Consider the following 15,120-nt stretch of genomic DNA (forward strand, 5'->3'; position numbering starts at 1 on the left):
GGTGGCCGCGCGGCCACCCCTGACCCTTGGGGGAGGCGGCGCGGCCTCCCCCGAGTACTGGGGGTGGCCGCGCGGCCACCCCTGACCCTTGGGGGAGGCGGCGCGGCCTCCCCCGAGTACTGGGGGTGGCCGCGCGGCCACCCCTGACCCTTGGGGGAGGCGGCGCGGCCTCCCCCGAGTACTGGGGGTGGCCGCGCGGCCACCCCTGACCCTTGGGGGAGGCCGCGCGGCCTCCCCCGAGTACTGGGGGTGGCCGCGCGGCCACCCCTGACCCTTGGGGGAGGCCGCGCGGCCTCCCCCGAGTACTGGGGGTGGCCGCGCGGCCACCCCTGACCCTTGGGGTAGGCCGCGCGGCCTCCCCCGAGTACTGGGGGTGGCCGCGCGGCCACCCCTGACCCTTGGGGGAGGCCGCGCGGCCTCCCCCGAGTACTGGGGGCGGCCACCCCTGACCCTTGGGGAAGGCCGCGCGGCCTCCCCCGAGTACTGGGGGTGGCCGCGCGGCCACCCCTGACCCTTGGGGGAGGCCGCGCGGCCTCCCCCGACCACTGGGGGTGGCCGCGCGGCCACCCCCAACCTCCTCTGGGGGTGGCGCGCGGACACCCCCATTGCCTGGGGGTGGCCGGGCCACCCCCAAAGGGGTGGCTGCCAACCGGCAGCCACCCTTGGTTCATTTTTTTTTTTTTTTTTTTTAATTTTTAATTTTTAATTTTGATTTCAATTATTTTTTTTTAAAAAAATTTATTTATTTATTTTTAATTAAATAATCAATATATAATAAATTATTATTATTTAAATTATTATTTCACACAACTTTTCAAAATACCAATTATTATACACAACTTTTTAAACTATCAATCATTTATTACCATTAAAATATAATATTTTTCAATCTCAAAATTCAACACCCAAACACAATTTCTTACCTCGATATTTGTAAATAAAATTAGAATTCAATTCTAATCCTCAAAATTCAATACCCAAACGCACCACACGGTTCTATTTGACCAGCACCTGCCGAGTGCCGACTCACATTCTTTTTAAACTCAAAGCTATTCTCACCTCAGTTCGTCAGTCCTATTAAAGGAGTTATCCATCAACGGTGAACGATCTACTTCCGGAAATGGATGCCGCCAAAACTTACCCATCTACCGGCTGCCACGTGGTAGCCATGCCCTATCCCGGTCGAGGCCACATCAACCCCATGATGAGCCTCTGCAAGCTCCTAGCTTTGAAAAGGCCCCAACACATTCTCGTCACCTTCGTAGTCACCGAAGAGTGGCTCGGCTTCATCGGCTCAGACCCTAAGCCGGATAACATACGCTTCGCCACCGTACCCAACGTCATACCTTCCGAGGTGGGTCGCGCCAAAGATTTTCCCGGCTTCGTGGAAGCCGTAAACACGAAGATGGAAGCGCCCTTTGAGGAGCTCTTGGACAGGCTTCAGCCGCCGGTGACAGCCATCGTGGCTGACACTTATGTGGTTTGGGCTATTGGAGTTGGGAACCGGAGGAAAATTCCGGTGGCATCGCTGTGGCCCATGTCGGCGACGGTGTTCTCTGTCTTGCACCATTTTGAGCTCCTCGTGCAGCACGGCCATTTTCCGATTGAAGGGTCAGGTGCGTCTAAAACCCTTTTCTCGATCTATTTTTTTTGTCCTGCGTGGCTTGACCTTATTGAAGACAGGGATAGTCACGTGGATGAATTATTCTACGCATGCCTGTTTGCCTGTTTGGTCCAGCAGCCGAGGCATTGAAATGGAATAGGATCCTCCGATTGCTTATAAAATAAGGGCCAAAATTAATTGAAATTAATTCTGTATATGCCATACCAGCTGGGCATTAAAGTTCGTTTCACCAATAAAAAATAATAATTAATTAAAACAAATAATAGTTAGATAGTTTGATATTTAATGATTTTAAAAAGTAAATAGCTAAAACATTAAAAGTATATTTTTTTAGAATTAAATTATTATTATTATTATTATTTTGAAAGAGCCCAATGAATGCTTTAAAGTCAAAAAGTTTCCGCACGAGTCCCAACCTGGCAACCTCAAGAGGGGAAAAATGGGTTTTTTTTTTTATAGCTTTTTTTCTTTTCTTTTTTTAACATAAAAGGAAATAAAAAAATTTATCAAATTGGTTATATTATCGACGGATAAGTATTAAATCAACATTTATCTCAAAATATTAAGTCGATACAATTATACAAATGAGTAAATTTCATTATTTACTTAATATTTTAACACAAGTAATGTTATACATCACTTAATTATTTTCCACATCCCTCAACCCTGAGCTTGGAGGATAGAAGTCTTTCTAAAATTTTTAAAAACCTCTAAATTTTTTAAAATAATATTCTCATTTTTTTTTTTTTTTTTTTTTTTTTATGAGTTCAACTCCCCAAAATTAATTTTTTACCATTAAATATCTTCATTTTTTAGTGTCGTCTCCCCTCGTCTCAAATTCTAGTTCCGCCCCACTCCCTACGCTTATGTGGCGTGGCCTCCTATCGAATTACTTATTCAGGTAGTGATTGGAGCACAACCCTTAACACAACTTGAACACAATCCAACACATATTGGGGTGGGACAAGCATTTCCCTACTTATTCTAACACTCCCCCACAATTCTGTAGTCATCAAAAGAAAGGGTGGGAATTCAAAGATGAATAGCTAAGCTGAAAGCTAAAGGAAGCTTCATAAGCCCAAATATTTTAATGACAATAATAAGCGACATTTAGAGAGACTAAAATTATTAGATAAGACAAAAATTCGCAGCAGTTTCATACTTGAGTGCATATACGTTTAATAGTTGTGTAAATATTTCACTAACAATGGTTAATAAAAAGTACGTTGAAAAATAACAAAAAATTAATATATGAAATTGTTTTAGGATGGCTAAATCTGTGACAAGTAACATTTTTTTTACTGTTTTTTGTTGTCTAATGTGATCCACCCAATCGTGATCATTCGGGAAAAATCAACAGTTTTAATTTAATAAACTCCTCTGTAACCTTCCTCCATGCTAGAAAATGTTTTTGAAATTAAATTATAATGTAGTTATTGAAAAGAAGCGTGACAATTGGAAGATGAATATTGAAGCCCGAAGTTATAGTAACCTTCTTAAACCCAAACATTCAAATAACAATAATAACCGTTATCACTAAAGAAAAAAATTGCTAAGTACTACACTAAAAATAATAATACTGCCTCCACAATAATCAAAATTTAACTTTACGAATGGTTTTAGGGGGCTAAAATTGCTAAATATGTCAAAAAAAATTTAGAAGTTTTATATTTGGGTGCATTTACGTTCAATAGCTATGTAAAAATTTCACTAGCAATAGTTATTAAAAATTTAAAATGTAAGTTGAAAAAGAACCAAAATTTAAAATATAAAGTGATTTTATGCTGGCTAAATACGTGACAAGTAGCATTTTATGAATTTTTTTTTTGTTTAATGTTGGTTTAATTCGATCCACCCAGCTAATACCATAGGGTAGAAATCAGCAGTTGCTTGAATTTAATAAATTCTTTTATGGCCTTTCTTTTCTTTTCTTTTCTTTTCAATTTTTTTTTTTCATATTATTATTATTATTATTCATATTCGTTGCTATTCTTTTTTAAGACGCAAATAAAATAAATAATAATGAAAAACCTGCACTATAGTTTAATTAATATTCTCTCAATAACAAATAAATATAGTGGACTGAAAATGAGCTTATACATCTATTTACGCATTTGTAATAAAATAATCTTCTATATAATTCAACAACCTTTTTATAGTCTTTATGAAATTACAATTTTATTCTCAATTTTTTTTTAATTTTTTTTACAAAAAAAATATTCGCCTAGGGCTGAACAACTCCTTGCTCTTTTTTGTGGTAATTTGGCCACTCCTAGAGTCCAACTTTGGAGTGGTTTGGCCAAATTCTTACTAACATTGTTGTTTGTATCTTTTTCAACCATGTGTTTAATTAAGAATGCAGAGATGAGCTTGTGGACTACATTCCAGGAGTGTCTGCTACTCGTATTGCAGATCTTCCCACCCTTACGTTAGGAAACAGTCGAGATCAAGTCTTGGAACGATGTCTGGAAGGTGTTTCGTTAGTGTCCAAAGCACAGTATCTTCTATTCACTTCCGTTTGCGAGCTTGAGGCTGCAGTCATAGACACTTTAAAAGCAAAGTTGCCTTTTCCGGTTTACCCTATTGGCCCTGCCATACCTTATTTCGAACTTATACAAAATTCCTCTGCAACATATGGTGAACATGGCGTCCACTATTTCCGGTGGCTAGATTGTCAACCTATAGGCTCTGTCTTGTATGTCTCATTAGGAAGTTTTCTTTCGGTTTCAGCTGCTCAGATGGATGAAATTGCTGGTGGGTTGCGAGATAGCGGTGTGAGGTACTTGTGGGTGTCACGTGGGGAAACTGATCGGTTTGGGGATGCTTGTGGTGGCGATACGGGTTTGGTGGTGCCTTGGTGTGACCAATTGAAGGTTTTGTGCCACCCTTCGGTGGGCGGGTTTTGGACGCATTGTGGATGGAATTCAACACTAGAGGCTACTTTTGCCGGCGTTCCTATGCTTACTTTCCCTCTATTCTGGGATCAAATTCCAAACAGTAAACAGATTGTAGAGGACTGGAAGGTTGGATGGAGGGTTAAGAAAGACGTGGAAATTGAAAATTTAGTGACGAGGGGAAAAATCTCAGAGCTTTTGAAAAGGTTTATGGATCAAAAGAGCAAAGAGATGAATGAAATGAGGAAAAGAACGAAACAACTCCAAGAGGCCTGTGGGGGCGCAATTTCTGAAGGTGGATCGTCTGAAACAAATCTTGATGCTTTTATTGAGGATATTTCAAAAGGTCAGAGTGATTAAGCAGATTGTTGTGTTATTTTTCATTGTTGATTTAGTTTGTAGCCTATGGCTCATAATTTCAAGAAGTTCATGTGAATTTCGGACACTTTAATCTCGGATATCGATGTAACGACCTCTTCATTTTCTTTTTTATTTTCTTTTTAAATACTTTTTGGTACTTGTAGTTTGAAAATTTTATTTTTTAGTACTTCAGTTTTAATTTGTTTCATATATGGTACTTGAATTTTGAGAAAAGATAAATTTGGTACTTCCGTCTATTTTTCCGTCCAAAATTTTAAGGTGTTGACAAATGACACAATCTAAAATAAATTAAAAAACAGAAAATAAAAATGTTTAATAATTAATAAAAAATTTAAAAAAATAATAAAAATATGAAAACTTTTTTTAAAAAAAATAGGGAGGCTCAGCCACCCAATAGCCAAAAAAATATTAAAAATGTGAGGGTTTTAGCCCTTGGGAGCACCCCATGGACCAAAACCTTACTTCTTTTTTTTTTTTTTTTTTTTTTTCCTTTGGCCATCGTGGGTGGTTCGGCCACCCCACTAACAAAGGGGGATAACCACCCCTTTTTTTTTTCTTTTTAAAAAAAAAGTTTTAAACATTTTAAATATATTTATTTTTTTAATTTTTAATATTTTAATTTTCTGTTTTTTAATTTTTTTTTTAAAATTGTGCCACATGTCAACACTTTAGAATAGACACGCGACGGTTCGTTAGATTTTGGACCGAAAAATAAACGGAAGTACTAAACTTGTATTTTCTCAAAACTCATATATGATCTATAAAATAAATTAAAACTAAAATAACAAAATAAAGTTTTCAAACAACCGTATAATAAAAAGGTATTTAACTTTTTTATTTTTATTTTCTTACCCTAGTGTGTAGCACCCCTCTTAAAACAAAAGGCTTGAGAAAACAAAAGGCCAAGCACGAAGCACGAAGCACTATTAATTTATCTACCCAACTTGGCAGCTTGCCAGACTTATTCAGTTTCGAAGAGAAGTCAAACGGAGGAAGCTGTTCTACCGAACTTTACCGGTGTAGGGCTCCTCTGCGGAAGGCTGCTCCAATTTCAATGAATTTCTAGCAGCCCTATTAATGTAAGGATCCCAATCCAAGTCAAACAGCCAAGCGACCCAATTCTTCCACCGGAGATTCATCAAACACATAGACTACAGTTTCCTGGTGTACATGGATCCCATCGGCGTCGAACCAACCACCGCCCACCCCCACGTGGTGGCGATCCCTTTCCCATGTCAAGGCCACATCAACGCCATGATGAGCCTCTGCAAGTTACTATCTTCACGAAAAAACAACCTTCACATCACCTTCGTCGTCACCGAAGAGTGGCTCGGCTGTATTGGCTCCGAGCCCAAGCCGGCTACCGTCCGCTTCGCTTCAATCCCCAACGTCGTCGAGCGCGCAAAAGCAGTAGACTTTGGGGGCTTCAACGAAGCGGTCATGACCCAAATGGAAGCTCCCTTTGAGCAGCTCCTCGATCGGCTTGAGCCGCCGGTAGCTCGAATCTTGGCTGATTTTGAGCTTCAGTGGCCTGTTGGCGTCGGGGCTCGAAGGAAAATTCCGGTGGCATCCCTTTGGACCATGTCAGCGTCTTTTTTCTCGGTGCTTCATCATTTTTATGCTTTCCAACAAAATAAGCATTTGTCCCTTCACTTTTTAGGTAAGCATGCTATACGGCCTTTTCTTTTCTTTTCTTTTCTTTTTTTTCTTTTTTTTTTTTTCTTTTTTTTTTTTTTTCATTTTTGTTACTATTTTTAGTATTAGAACTTTCAATTAAATGGGTTATAGCTTTAGCTTATATATCATTGAACTTGTATTGGTAGAACAGTTGACTTTTAAGTGTGTGAAATGAACAACTAACAATAAATCTGTAACTCTCAAAAAAAAAAAAAAAAACAATAAATCTGTAAGAGCACCTAGCTTGTGTAAAATTATAATAATTTCTTTCAAATCAATTTGTAAAATTGTTGTTTTTGTCTTGGGCATGTGAGAAGCAATGTTTTTTTTTTTTTTTTTTTTTTTTAATATCATTAACCGTCTTGGAAATTTTACTGAAAAAAACATGTATGTTTCACATGATAAATGACACATAACAATTTAATAAATTGGGTTTGATGAATTTTTTCTAACCCAATTTGAAAAAAAAAAAAAACTTATATTAACAATAAGCAAGTTCACACCCTTCATAAAGACAATTTTCCTCAAACTCAGTCTATAAAATCATCACGTGGCCTTTAACATGTTTTTCTTTTTTCTTTTTCTTTTTTTGTTAGTAATTGCTCATTGAAAAAAGCACATGCTTTTTATAAATGGGTAGGAGGAAAACTATATCCCCGTTCATTATATAATTGAAATAATTCCCATTACTCATTAGTTTAAATCAGCCACCATTTGTTAGCCCATTTCATGCTTTCCAAATTGACTCATTCCTTGAAATGCAAAACACTGATAATTGGGTGAGCTAGGTGATGGAGAAGATCAAATGGGGCAAATACCCGGAATTGCTTCAACACAACTGGAAGATCTACGAACAGTACTTCATGAGAACGACCCACGGGGCATGGAAACAGTCTTCGACGGCATTTCAAAGGCGCCCAAAGCACAATATCTTCTGCTTAATTCTGTCTATGAACTTGAACCCCAAGCTTTCGACACTTTGAAAGCAATCTTCCCTTTCCCTGTCTACCCCATTGGCCCTGCTACACGTTACTTAGAAATTGAAGAGAGGTCCTCAAAAACGGTAACTGAGATTGGCCCTGATGACTATCTGAAATGGTTGGACTTCCAGCCTGAAGATTCTGTCCTGTACATCTCTCTGGGCAGTTTCTTAGCGCTGTCAGATGCCCAGATGGATGAGTTCGCCGCAGGGCTGCGTAGCAGCGGCGTTCGATTCTTGTGGGTGGCGCGTGACCAGGCTTCTCGGCTGAAAGAGAGTTGTGGCGATATGGGGTTGGTCGTGCCTTGGTGCGACCAACTGAGGGTGCTTTGCCATCCTTCTGTCGGCGGGTTTTGGTCCCATTGCGGGTGGAATTCCACTCAAGAAGCTGTTTACGCAGGCGTTCCGATGCTTGCTTTTCCTCTGTTTTTGGATCAAGTTCCTAATAGCAGGCAGATTGTGGAAGACTGGAAGACTGGGTGGAGTGTGAAGAGAGCAGAGGCGGGAAGCGAAATTTTGGTGGCAAAAGAAGCCATATCTGAGCTCGTTCAAAGGTTCATGGACCTTGAAAGCTGTGAAGGAAATGAGATTAGGAAAAGAGCAGGAGAGCTGAAACATCTCTGCCGCCAGGCAATTGCTAAAAGCGGATCGTCTTATACAAACCTCGATGCATTTATTTGTGATTTTATAGAAGGACACGGCTATTGAAGAGTTTCTTTGTTCTGGGTGATCATTAGTCCGTTTAATTTGAACAAAAATTACTCTGAATTAATTCAAAGCTTTTTACCGTTTCACTTTGAAATTTGTCTTCCACAAGATCTTCTCATAACGCCTGGAGGCCGAAAGCGTTACAGAAGCTACAAAACCCATCACTTTGAAATTTTACAGAAGTAAAATATTCCAAAAATTTGAGAGGTTCATGGCCTCATTGGATCCCAGCAATTTATTGTCATTTGGAACTGTCCACACCCACCTACCCAAACAAGAAAATATGAATATTTAAATTGTCCATTCGGACACCATAAAGACATAAACGTGAATGAGAAAAAGTCATCAACAAAGCTTATCCCATTCTTCTCCCAAAAGTTGATCGATCACACGACGTGAACCTCTCTCTGAGACTCTGAGTTCCCATGTCTACAATGGAGCCGTCTGTCGTTGAACAAACCACCGTCCACCACGTGGTTGCGATGCCTTTTCCAGGCCGAGGCCACATCAACCCCATGATGAACCTCTGCAAGTTACTACTCTCTTCAAAAGAACCAAACCTTCTCATAACCTTCGTCGTCACCGAAGAGTGGCTCAGCTACATCGGCTCCGATCCCAAGCCCGAAAACATACGCTTTGCCACGATGCCAAACGGCGTCGTCCCCCCCGAGAGTCTAAAAGCCGTCGACTTCTTTGGGTTCTACGAGGCCGTGATGACGAAGATGGAAGCTCCCTTTGAGCGGCTCCTAGATCAGCTTGAGCCGCCGGTCCATTCCATCTTAGGTGACGTTGAGCTACCGTGGGTGATCGGCGTAGGAAATCGCAGGAATATTACAGTGGCATCGCTTTGGACCATGCCGGCTACTTTTTTCTCAATGTTACATCATTTTCATCTTTTCGCACGAAGCCGGCATTTACCGCTTGACCTTTCACGTAAGTACTCCGTTTATCCGTTATACATACGTGTATATACACCGTGGATGTGGGGGTGGGTGATTAAACAATGTTTAACATATATTTATTCGTATAAACATTTCATAAGATATTTTCTGTCTAGATTCTTGTTGATTCGTTAGCAGATATACAAGAGTTTCTATAAGAATTATTTGTTGGAGCACGTTTCAAATGGTTTTGATTGGACAAGTGGGCTTTATAGTGGCTCTTTTAGATTAATTCTCAATAATTATGAATTGATATGAGAGTCATAGTAAGGGATGGCAATTCGGTTATCAAGTCCGGTTCGGGTCAACTTGCTTGAGCCACCAACCCGATTAAGCCAACCACGGATTCTAAGCAGGTCGGTGAACGGGTCAACCCGCCAACTCGGTAGCCTAAACCTTAACCCTATAATTTAGTATCGGATTCGCGGGTTATGTCAAAAATTGTCAACCCTAGTCATAGTTGGTAAAATAATTAAGAGTCTATATATAGTTGACTGGATTTGCTTCTTAATTATTTCACCAATTATGAATTGTTATGTAAGTTTATAAACGACTTTGTAATAAGAATTGTACGTACAGTAGTTCTAATACCACTATTTTTATTTTGGGTTTTTTTGTCATTAGATAAAAGGACTAAAAATCTTCTTCATTTTGCTCGAAACGAAATATTCAAAATTTTATTTTGTTATATTTAATTATGTACATAATATCCTGTTATTTAAATTTTAAATGATCGTGACATCGTGTTCAATAAGAAGGAACATATGTGACGTCCTACATCGCCTGGGAATGAAGATGTGCTTATATGTATAAATGCACCCTTTATGACACAACGCGTTTTAAAGCCGTGATGGCAATGAACTTATCAAAATTCCGCAGTTAAGCGAGCCGCTGCGAGAGCAATTTCAGGATGGGTGACCTCCTGGGAAGTCTGATATGGGGAGCCAAAAGCGGACAGTATTGTGTCATTGAGGGTGGATCGTTACAAATGGTATCAGAGCCATTGCCCAGCCTGAGATGGTGGGAACGTGCACAAGCTCAATGAGGGACGCCAGCGGGGATGCTGGGTCCAGAGAGGGGGTGATTGTGACGTCCCACATCGCCTGAGAATGAGGATGTGCTTATATGTATAAATGCACCATTTATGACACAACGCGTTTTAAAGCCGTGATGACAATGAACCTATCAGAACTCCGCAGTGAAGCGAGCAGCTGCGAGAGCAATCCCAGGATGGGTGACCTCTTGGGAAGTCTGATATGGGGAGCCAAAAGCGGACAGTATTGTGTCATTGGGGGTGGATCGTTACAACATATATAATTATATATACACCCATCTATAAATTTACAAGATTTGATTACGTCCACTCTATAATCAGTGTAATTTTGGTCAGCTGGTTTAATTAAGTTTCAAATCCTAAATAATGCAAGTAGATTTTTGAGGGAAGAATTAATTAAGGAGTCATTTCATGATAGTCTTATATATTCTTAATTATTTGCAAAACATTGATATCGAACTTTCTGTATGTCTGCCTCTCTCTGTGTGACAGAAGTTGAAGACAAGCTTGTTGTGGATCACATTCCCGGACTTTCTTCAGCACAAGTAGCAGACCTTCAAACACTCTTTCACGAGAACGACCACAGAGTAGTGCTGCTTGCAATGGAATGCATTGAAAGGGTTTCGAAAGCACAGTACCTTCTGTTCACTTCTGTCTACGAGCTTGAACCCCAGGCCATTGACTCTTTAAATGCAATTTTCCCTTTTTCTGTTTACCCTATTGGCCCTGCCATTCCTTACTTGGAGCTTCAACAAGATCGTAAACATTCCTCTGAAAGTAGTCACAACGACCCCAGCTATCTACAATGGCTAGATTCCCAGCCTGTTGGTTCTGTCTTGTACATCTCATTGGGAAGTTTCCTTTCTGTCTCGAGCGCCCAAATTGGTGAAATTGCAGCAGGGCTGCGTGATAGTGGCGTTCGGTTCTTGTGGGTGGCTCGTGGAGAATCGTCTTCTCAGTTAATGAAGGAGAGATGTGGCGGTCTGGGGTTGGTGCTGCCATGGTGTGACCAATTGAAGGTGTTGTGCCATTCTTCCATAGGCGGTTTCTGGACACATTGTGGGTGGAATTCCACTCTAGAAGCTGTTTTCGCCGGCGTTCCTATGCTCGCCTTCCCTTTGTTCTTGGACCAAGTTGCGAATAGCAGGCTAATTGTAGAGGACTGGAGGATTGGGTGGAGGATAAAGAGATCGAAGGTGGGAAGTGATGATCAAATTTTGGTGACCAAAGAAGAAATATCAGAGCTTGTGGGAAGGTTTATGGATCTCGAAAGTGGAGAGGTGAAAGAATTGAGGGAAAGAGCAAGAGGACTGAAATATTCATGTCACCAAGCTATTGCAGAAGGCGGATCATCGCATTCAAACCTTGATGCATTTAGAAGGGGTATTTCACAAAGCCATGGCTAGCTATTGAGCTGTTTCTGTGTTCGATCTTATGCTAAAGTGATTTAGCCCAGTGGTTAGATTTCTCAGAAAGGCTCTCACCTTAGCCAATATGTCTTGGGCAAATATAATTCTGGCAAGGGCATGTTTGGTAGTTGCTTTGAAAACAGTGAAATTGGATTATGTACTGTTAATATGCATTTGGCAAACTGTTTAAAAAATCTAAACAAGTAAAACGAAAACACAAGAAAACAAAAATTATAAACAACTTATACATGTTTCCGTCGAGAGAAATGTTATACATATAATTATTTATTATATACTTATACATAAACAGATATATAAATTAAATATATATTATATTTATATACTTATATATAAATATTAGCATACTTACGACATAAATGATAATATTATATAACATATATCATAAATTATTTCATATTCTTATAAATTATAATATATAGCATTATAGCATATACTTATAATTTATAATATTAGATCATATACTTTTACATATATACATATATAGTAGTCGAGTCTACTTTCGTGTTTATGAACATCCTGTTTAATAATCAAGACGAGCCCGACCATGTTTATGAATAGTCATGATGTCATTTACAGGCTTACTTGCTTCACTTCTATAGTAATTTTTTTTTTTCTTATATGTTTCGCTCGGTTTTATTCTATAGTGTATATATATATATATATATATATATATATATATATGGGGGTTGGGATGATTTTTGTACAATTCCTTTTACTCAACTTTCACACAATCAAGATGCATTGGTAGGATCCATGCATATGGGTCCTACTATGCATAAATTTCACTAATATGTCTTGATTATATGGAAGTTACGCAAAAAGATTGTGAAAGAATCATTTATATATATATATATATATTCAACTTATATTTTGATATTGGTGAAATAGATTTGTTGCAATTTTTTTTAATAAATCAACGTGTGTGTGAGGAGTGAAATTGTTTTCAGAATAATCGTCAACGAAATTAAATCCTTTTTTTTTTTTTTTTTTTTATGTTCAGAAACAGTTTATCAAACGCTTTTTTAGCAAAAAAAAAAAAAAAAAATTGTTTTCTACTTCTATTAAAAACAGTTTTCTCATGAAAAAAAATAAAAACCTATTTACCATATTGTTGTATTGAAACAGTACAATGTGCGGTATGAAGGCAAACAAAAGCTTTGTATTGAAAAAAATTAGGATAATGATCGACTACCCCAAGTCCCAACCAGTACCGTTCGGTGCCACCTTTTTTGTTATTATAATTATTATATTTGTTGTCATGATTTAAATAATTTATTTTAGATAACTAATGCACATAAAGGCATGGCACCCTTTGTCATTATTAAAATATGTTCGAGTTTTTGCTTTTCTTTTTTTCTTTTTTTTCTCCACCGGGACAAGCTCCTGACGTCATGGCATGCGACACTACTTGACAGTGAAATTTGAGAAACTTAGAGGGGATCCGGATCCGTCGGATCTGAAATTGGTCCCAAACCCTTCTCAGAGGCCAGAGCTTGACTGGCAGTGGTGGTCATTTCAGCAATCTGAGACATGGATACCGTCATAGCAGCACCAACCACCGCCTGCCACGTGGTGACCATGGCCTACCCCGGTCGCGGCCACATCAACCCCCTGATGAACCTCTGCAAGATACTAGCTTTGAAGAAGAAAGACATTCTCGTCACCTTCGTTGTCACCGAGGAATGGCTCGGCCTCATCGGCTCCGACCCTAAGCCGGAAAACATACGCTTCGCCTCCATACCGAATGTTGTCCCATCGGAGCAGGTTCGCGCCGCTGACATGGACACGTTCGTCGAAGCCGTCTTCACGAAGATGGAAGCTCCGTTTGAGCGGCTCCTCGACCAGATTGAGCCGCCGCCGTCGGTTATCGTCGCTGATACGTTTCTGTTTTGGGCCATTGGCGTCGGGAACCGCAGGAATATTCCTGTGGCCTCGTTTTGGGTCATGTCGGCGGCGGCGTTCTCGGTGTTCCAACATTTCCATCTTTTTGCCCAAAACCGACATTTTCCCGTTGACATCTCAGGTAGGATTGAATTTATATAAACTTGTATTATACACAACACTTCGCATGGTTTCTTCATTTTGGTATCAAGTTATATGTTACTCCATTGCGAATCTCTCTTGATATAAGTTTGGTTTTTGTATGTCTACTTGTATGCAACAGCAAAAGGCAATGAGCGTGTGGACTATATCCCTGGAATTTCGTCCACACGTCTGGTAGATATTCCATTTATTGATGGGAACAAACAACAAATGTTGCAAAGGATCCAAAAAAGTATTCAATGGGTGGCCAAGGCGCAATATCTCTTATTCACTTCCACCTACGAGCTCGAATCTCAAGCAATCGATGTTCTAAAAGCAGAGTTCCCATTCCCCGTCTATGCTATTGGCCCAACCATACCTTTTTTCGATCTTGCAGAAAATGTCTCACTAGCTTCTCATGACGACAGTGACCTCAACTACTTAGAATGGCTCGATTGCCAACCAAGAAGCTCTGTTCTATACATTTCAATGGGAAGCTTCCTCTCAGTTTCTAGTGCTCAAATGGATGAACTTGCAGCCGGTTTGCGAGATAGCGGTGCCAGATTCTTGTGGGTGGCGCGCGGTGAGACTCGTAGACTGAAGGAGGTTTGTGGTGAGATGGGGTTAGTGGTGCCATGGTGCGACCAATTGAGGGTGTTGTCTCATTCTTCAGTAGGGGGGTTTTTGACGCATTGCGGGTGGAATTCCACTAAAGAAGGTGTGTTTTGTGGTGTTCCTTTTCTCACCATCCCCATAGTCATGGATCAACTCCAAAACAGTAGGCTAATTGTGGAGGATTGGAAGATTGGGTGGAGGGTGAAGGAAGACGTGGGAGCGGGCAGTTTGGTGACAAGAGAGAAAATCAGAGGGCTAGTGCAGAATTTCATGGATTTGGAAAGTGATGAAGTGAAGGAAATGAGGAAAAGAGCAAGTGAAGTTCAACAGATAAGTCAACGTGCGATTGCTGAAAAGGGTTCATCTGAAACTAACATCAATGCCTTCGTTAGAGCCTTTTCACAATGCCAAGCATGCTGATCAAGCTAGGAGTTTACAAAATTGTCTAGCTATACTTTATTCTCGCGTGCAGAGAATCATACAGAAGCTCCACTCGGTGCAGCTTATTTGCCGTGAAAAGCAAGCAAATTAAGCTTATTTGCTGGCTAGTGTATCTTTTCTTAAACAAAGTTATATATCATGTAATCTTTTCTTGTGAGTTAAAGTTAAAAGAGACTAATAAAGAGTAAATCTCTAGCTATTTATTTTATAATTTAATCTAATTGAGAATCTCTTTTTACTCTCGTCTCAGTCTTAAAAGTAAAGACTTAATTAGTCTATTATATAATTGATAGTCTATTGTTTCTCTATTTAAAATAGAACTATTAATAAAAAAATTTATGAGTTGAGAATACA

At 39.7% G+C, this 15,120-nt stretch overlaps 4 protein-coding genes across 6 annotated transcripts; all 4 read left to right on the forward strand.

Moving 5' to 3' along the window:
• The first annotated feature begins 996 nt into the window (after window positions 1–996).
• On the forward strand, window positions 997–5,035 carry LOC133876639 (UDP-glycosyltransferase 87A1-like). Of its 2 annotated transcripts, none has more exons than XM_062314886.1 (2): window positions 997–1,611; window positions 3,987–5,035. In XM_062314886.1, exons 1-2 carry the CDS (start codon window positions 1,121–1,123, stop codon window positions 4,876–4,878), a joined length of 1,383 nt encoding a protein of 460 aa, XP_062170870.1. In that variant the 5' UTR covers window positions 997–1,120; the 3' UTR covers window positions 4,879–5,035. The 2 variants fall into 2 exon arrangements, with proteins under 2 accessions (XP_062170870.1, XP_062170869.1); XM_062314885.1 differs by having other exon boundaries at window positions 998–1,616; window positions 3,980–5,035.
• Window positions 5,036–5,809: 774 nt separating this feature from the next.
• Window positions 5,810–8,357, forward strand: LOC133877376 (UDP-glycosyltransferase 87A1-like). Its single transcript, XM_062315653.1, has 2 exons — window positions 5,810–6,559; window positions 7,365–8,357. Exons 1-2 carry the CDS (start codon window positions 6,070–6,072, stop codon window positions 8,261–8,263), a joined length of 1,389 nt encoding a protein of 462 aa, XP_062171637.1. The 5' UTR covers window positions 5,810–6,069; the 3' UTR covers window positions 8,264–8,357.
• Window positions 8,358–8,479: 122 nt separating this feature from the next.
• On the forward strand, window positions 8,480–11,849 carry LOC133877374 (UDP-glycosyltransferase 87A2-like). Of its 2 annotated transcripts, none has more exons than XM_062315652.1 (2): window positions 8,480–9,196; window positions 10,754–11,849. In XM_062315652.1, the coding sequence occupies exons 1-2, from the start codon at window positions 8,689–8,691 to the stop codon at window positions 11,662–11,664; spliced, it is 1,419 nt and encodes a 472-aa protein (XP_062171636.1). In that variant the 5' UTR covers window positions 8,480–8,688; the 3' UTR covers window positions 11,665–11,849. The 2 variants fall into 2 exon arrangements, with proteins under 2 accessions (XP_062171636.1, XP_062171635.1); XM_062315651.1 differs by having other exon boundaries at window positions 8,484–9,196; window positions 10,751–11,849.
• Window positions 11,850–13,016: 1,167 nt separating this feature from the next.
• LOC133878088 (UDP-glycosyltransferase 87A1-like) lies at window positions 13,017–14,987 on the forward strand. Its single transcript, XM_062316584.1, has 2 exons — window positions 13,017–13,711; window positions 13,853–14,987. The coding sequence occupies exons 1-2, from the start codon at window positions 13,219–13,221 to the stop codon at window positions 14,743–14,745; spliced, it is 1,386 nt and encodes a 461-aa protein (XP_062172568.1). The 5' UTR covers window positions 13,017–13,218; the 3' UTR covers window positions 14,746–14,987.
• The last annotated feature ends 133 nt before the right edge of the window (window positions 14,988–15,120 follow it).

Source organism: Alnus glutinosa, chromosome 9 (genome assembly GCF_958979055.1).
Source record: "Alnus glutinosa chromosome 9, dhAlnGlut1.1, whole genome shotgun sequence".
In the NCBI taxonomy this organism is placed as follows: Eukaryota; Viridiplantae; Streptophyta; class Magnoliopsida; order Fagales; family Betulaceae; genus Alnus; species Alnus glutinosa.

Coding starts and splice junctions, on each gene's coding strand:
- LOC133877374 (XM_062315651.1), top strand. CDS start 8,689: ATGTCTACAATGGAGCCGTCTGTCGTTGAACAAACCACCGTCCACCAC. Junction 9,197..10,750: donor TTTACCGCTTGACCTTTCAC/GTAAGTACTCCG, acceptor TCTGTGTGACAG/AAGTTGAAGACAAGCTTGTT.
- LOC133876639 (XM_062314885.1), top strand. CDS start 1,121: ATGGATGCCGCCAAAACTTACCCATCTACCGGCTGCCACGTGGTAGCC. Junction 1,617..3,979: donor TTTTCCGATTGAAGGGTCAG/GTGCGTCTAAAA, acceptor TGTTTAATTAAG/AATGCAGAGATGAGCTTGTG.
- LOC133878088 (XM_062316584.1), top strand. CDS start 13,219: ATGGATACCGTCATAGCAGCACCAACCACCGCCTGCCACGTGGTGACC. Junction 13,712..13,852: donor TTTTCCCGTTGACATCTCAG/GTAGGATTGAAT, acceptor TGTATGCAACAG/CAAAAGGCAATGAGCGTGTG.
- LOC133877376 (XM_062315653.1), top strand. CDS start 6,070: ATGGATCCCATCGGCGTCGAACCAACCACCGCCCACCCCCACGTGGTG. Junction 6,560..7,364: donor TTTGTCCCTTCACTTTTTAG/GTAAGCATGCTA, acceptor TGGGTGAGCTAG/GTGATGGAGAAGATCAAATG.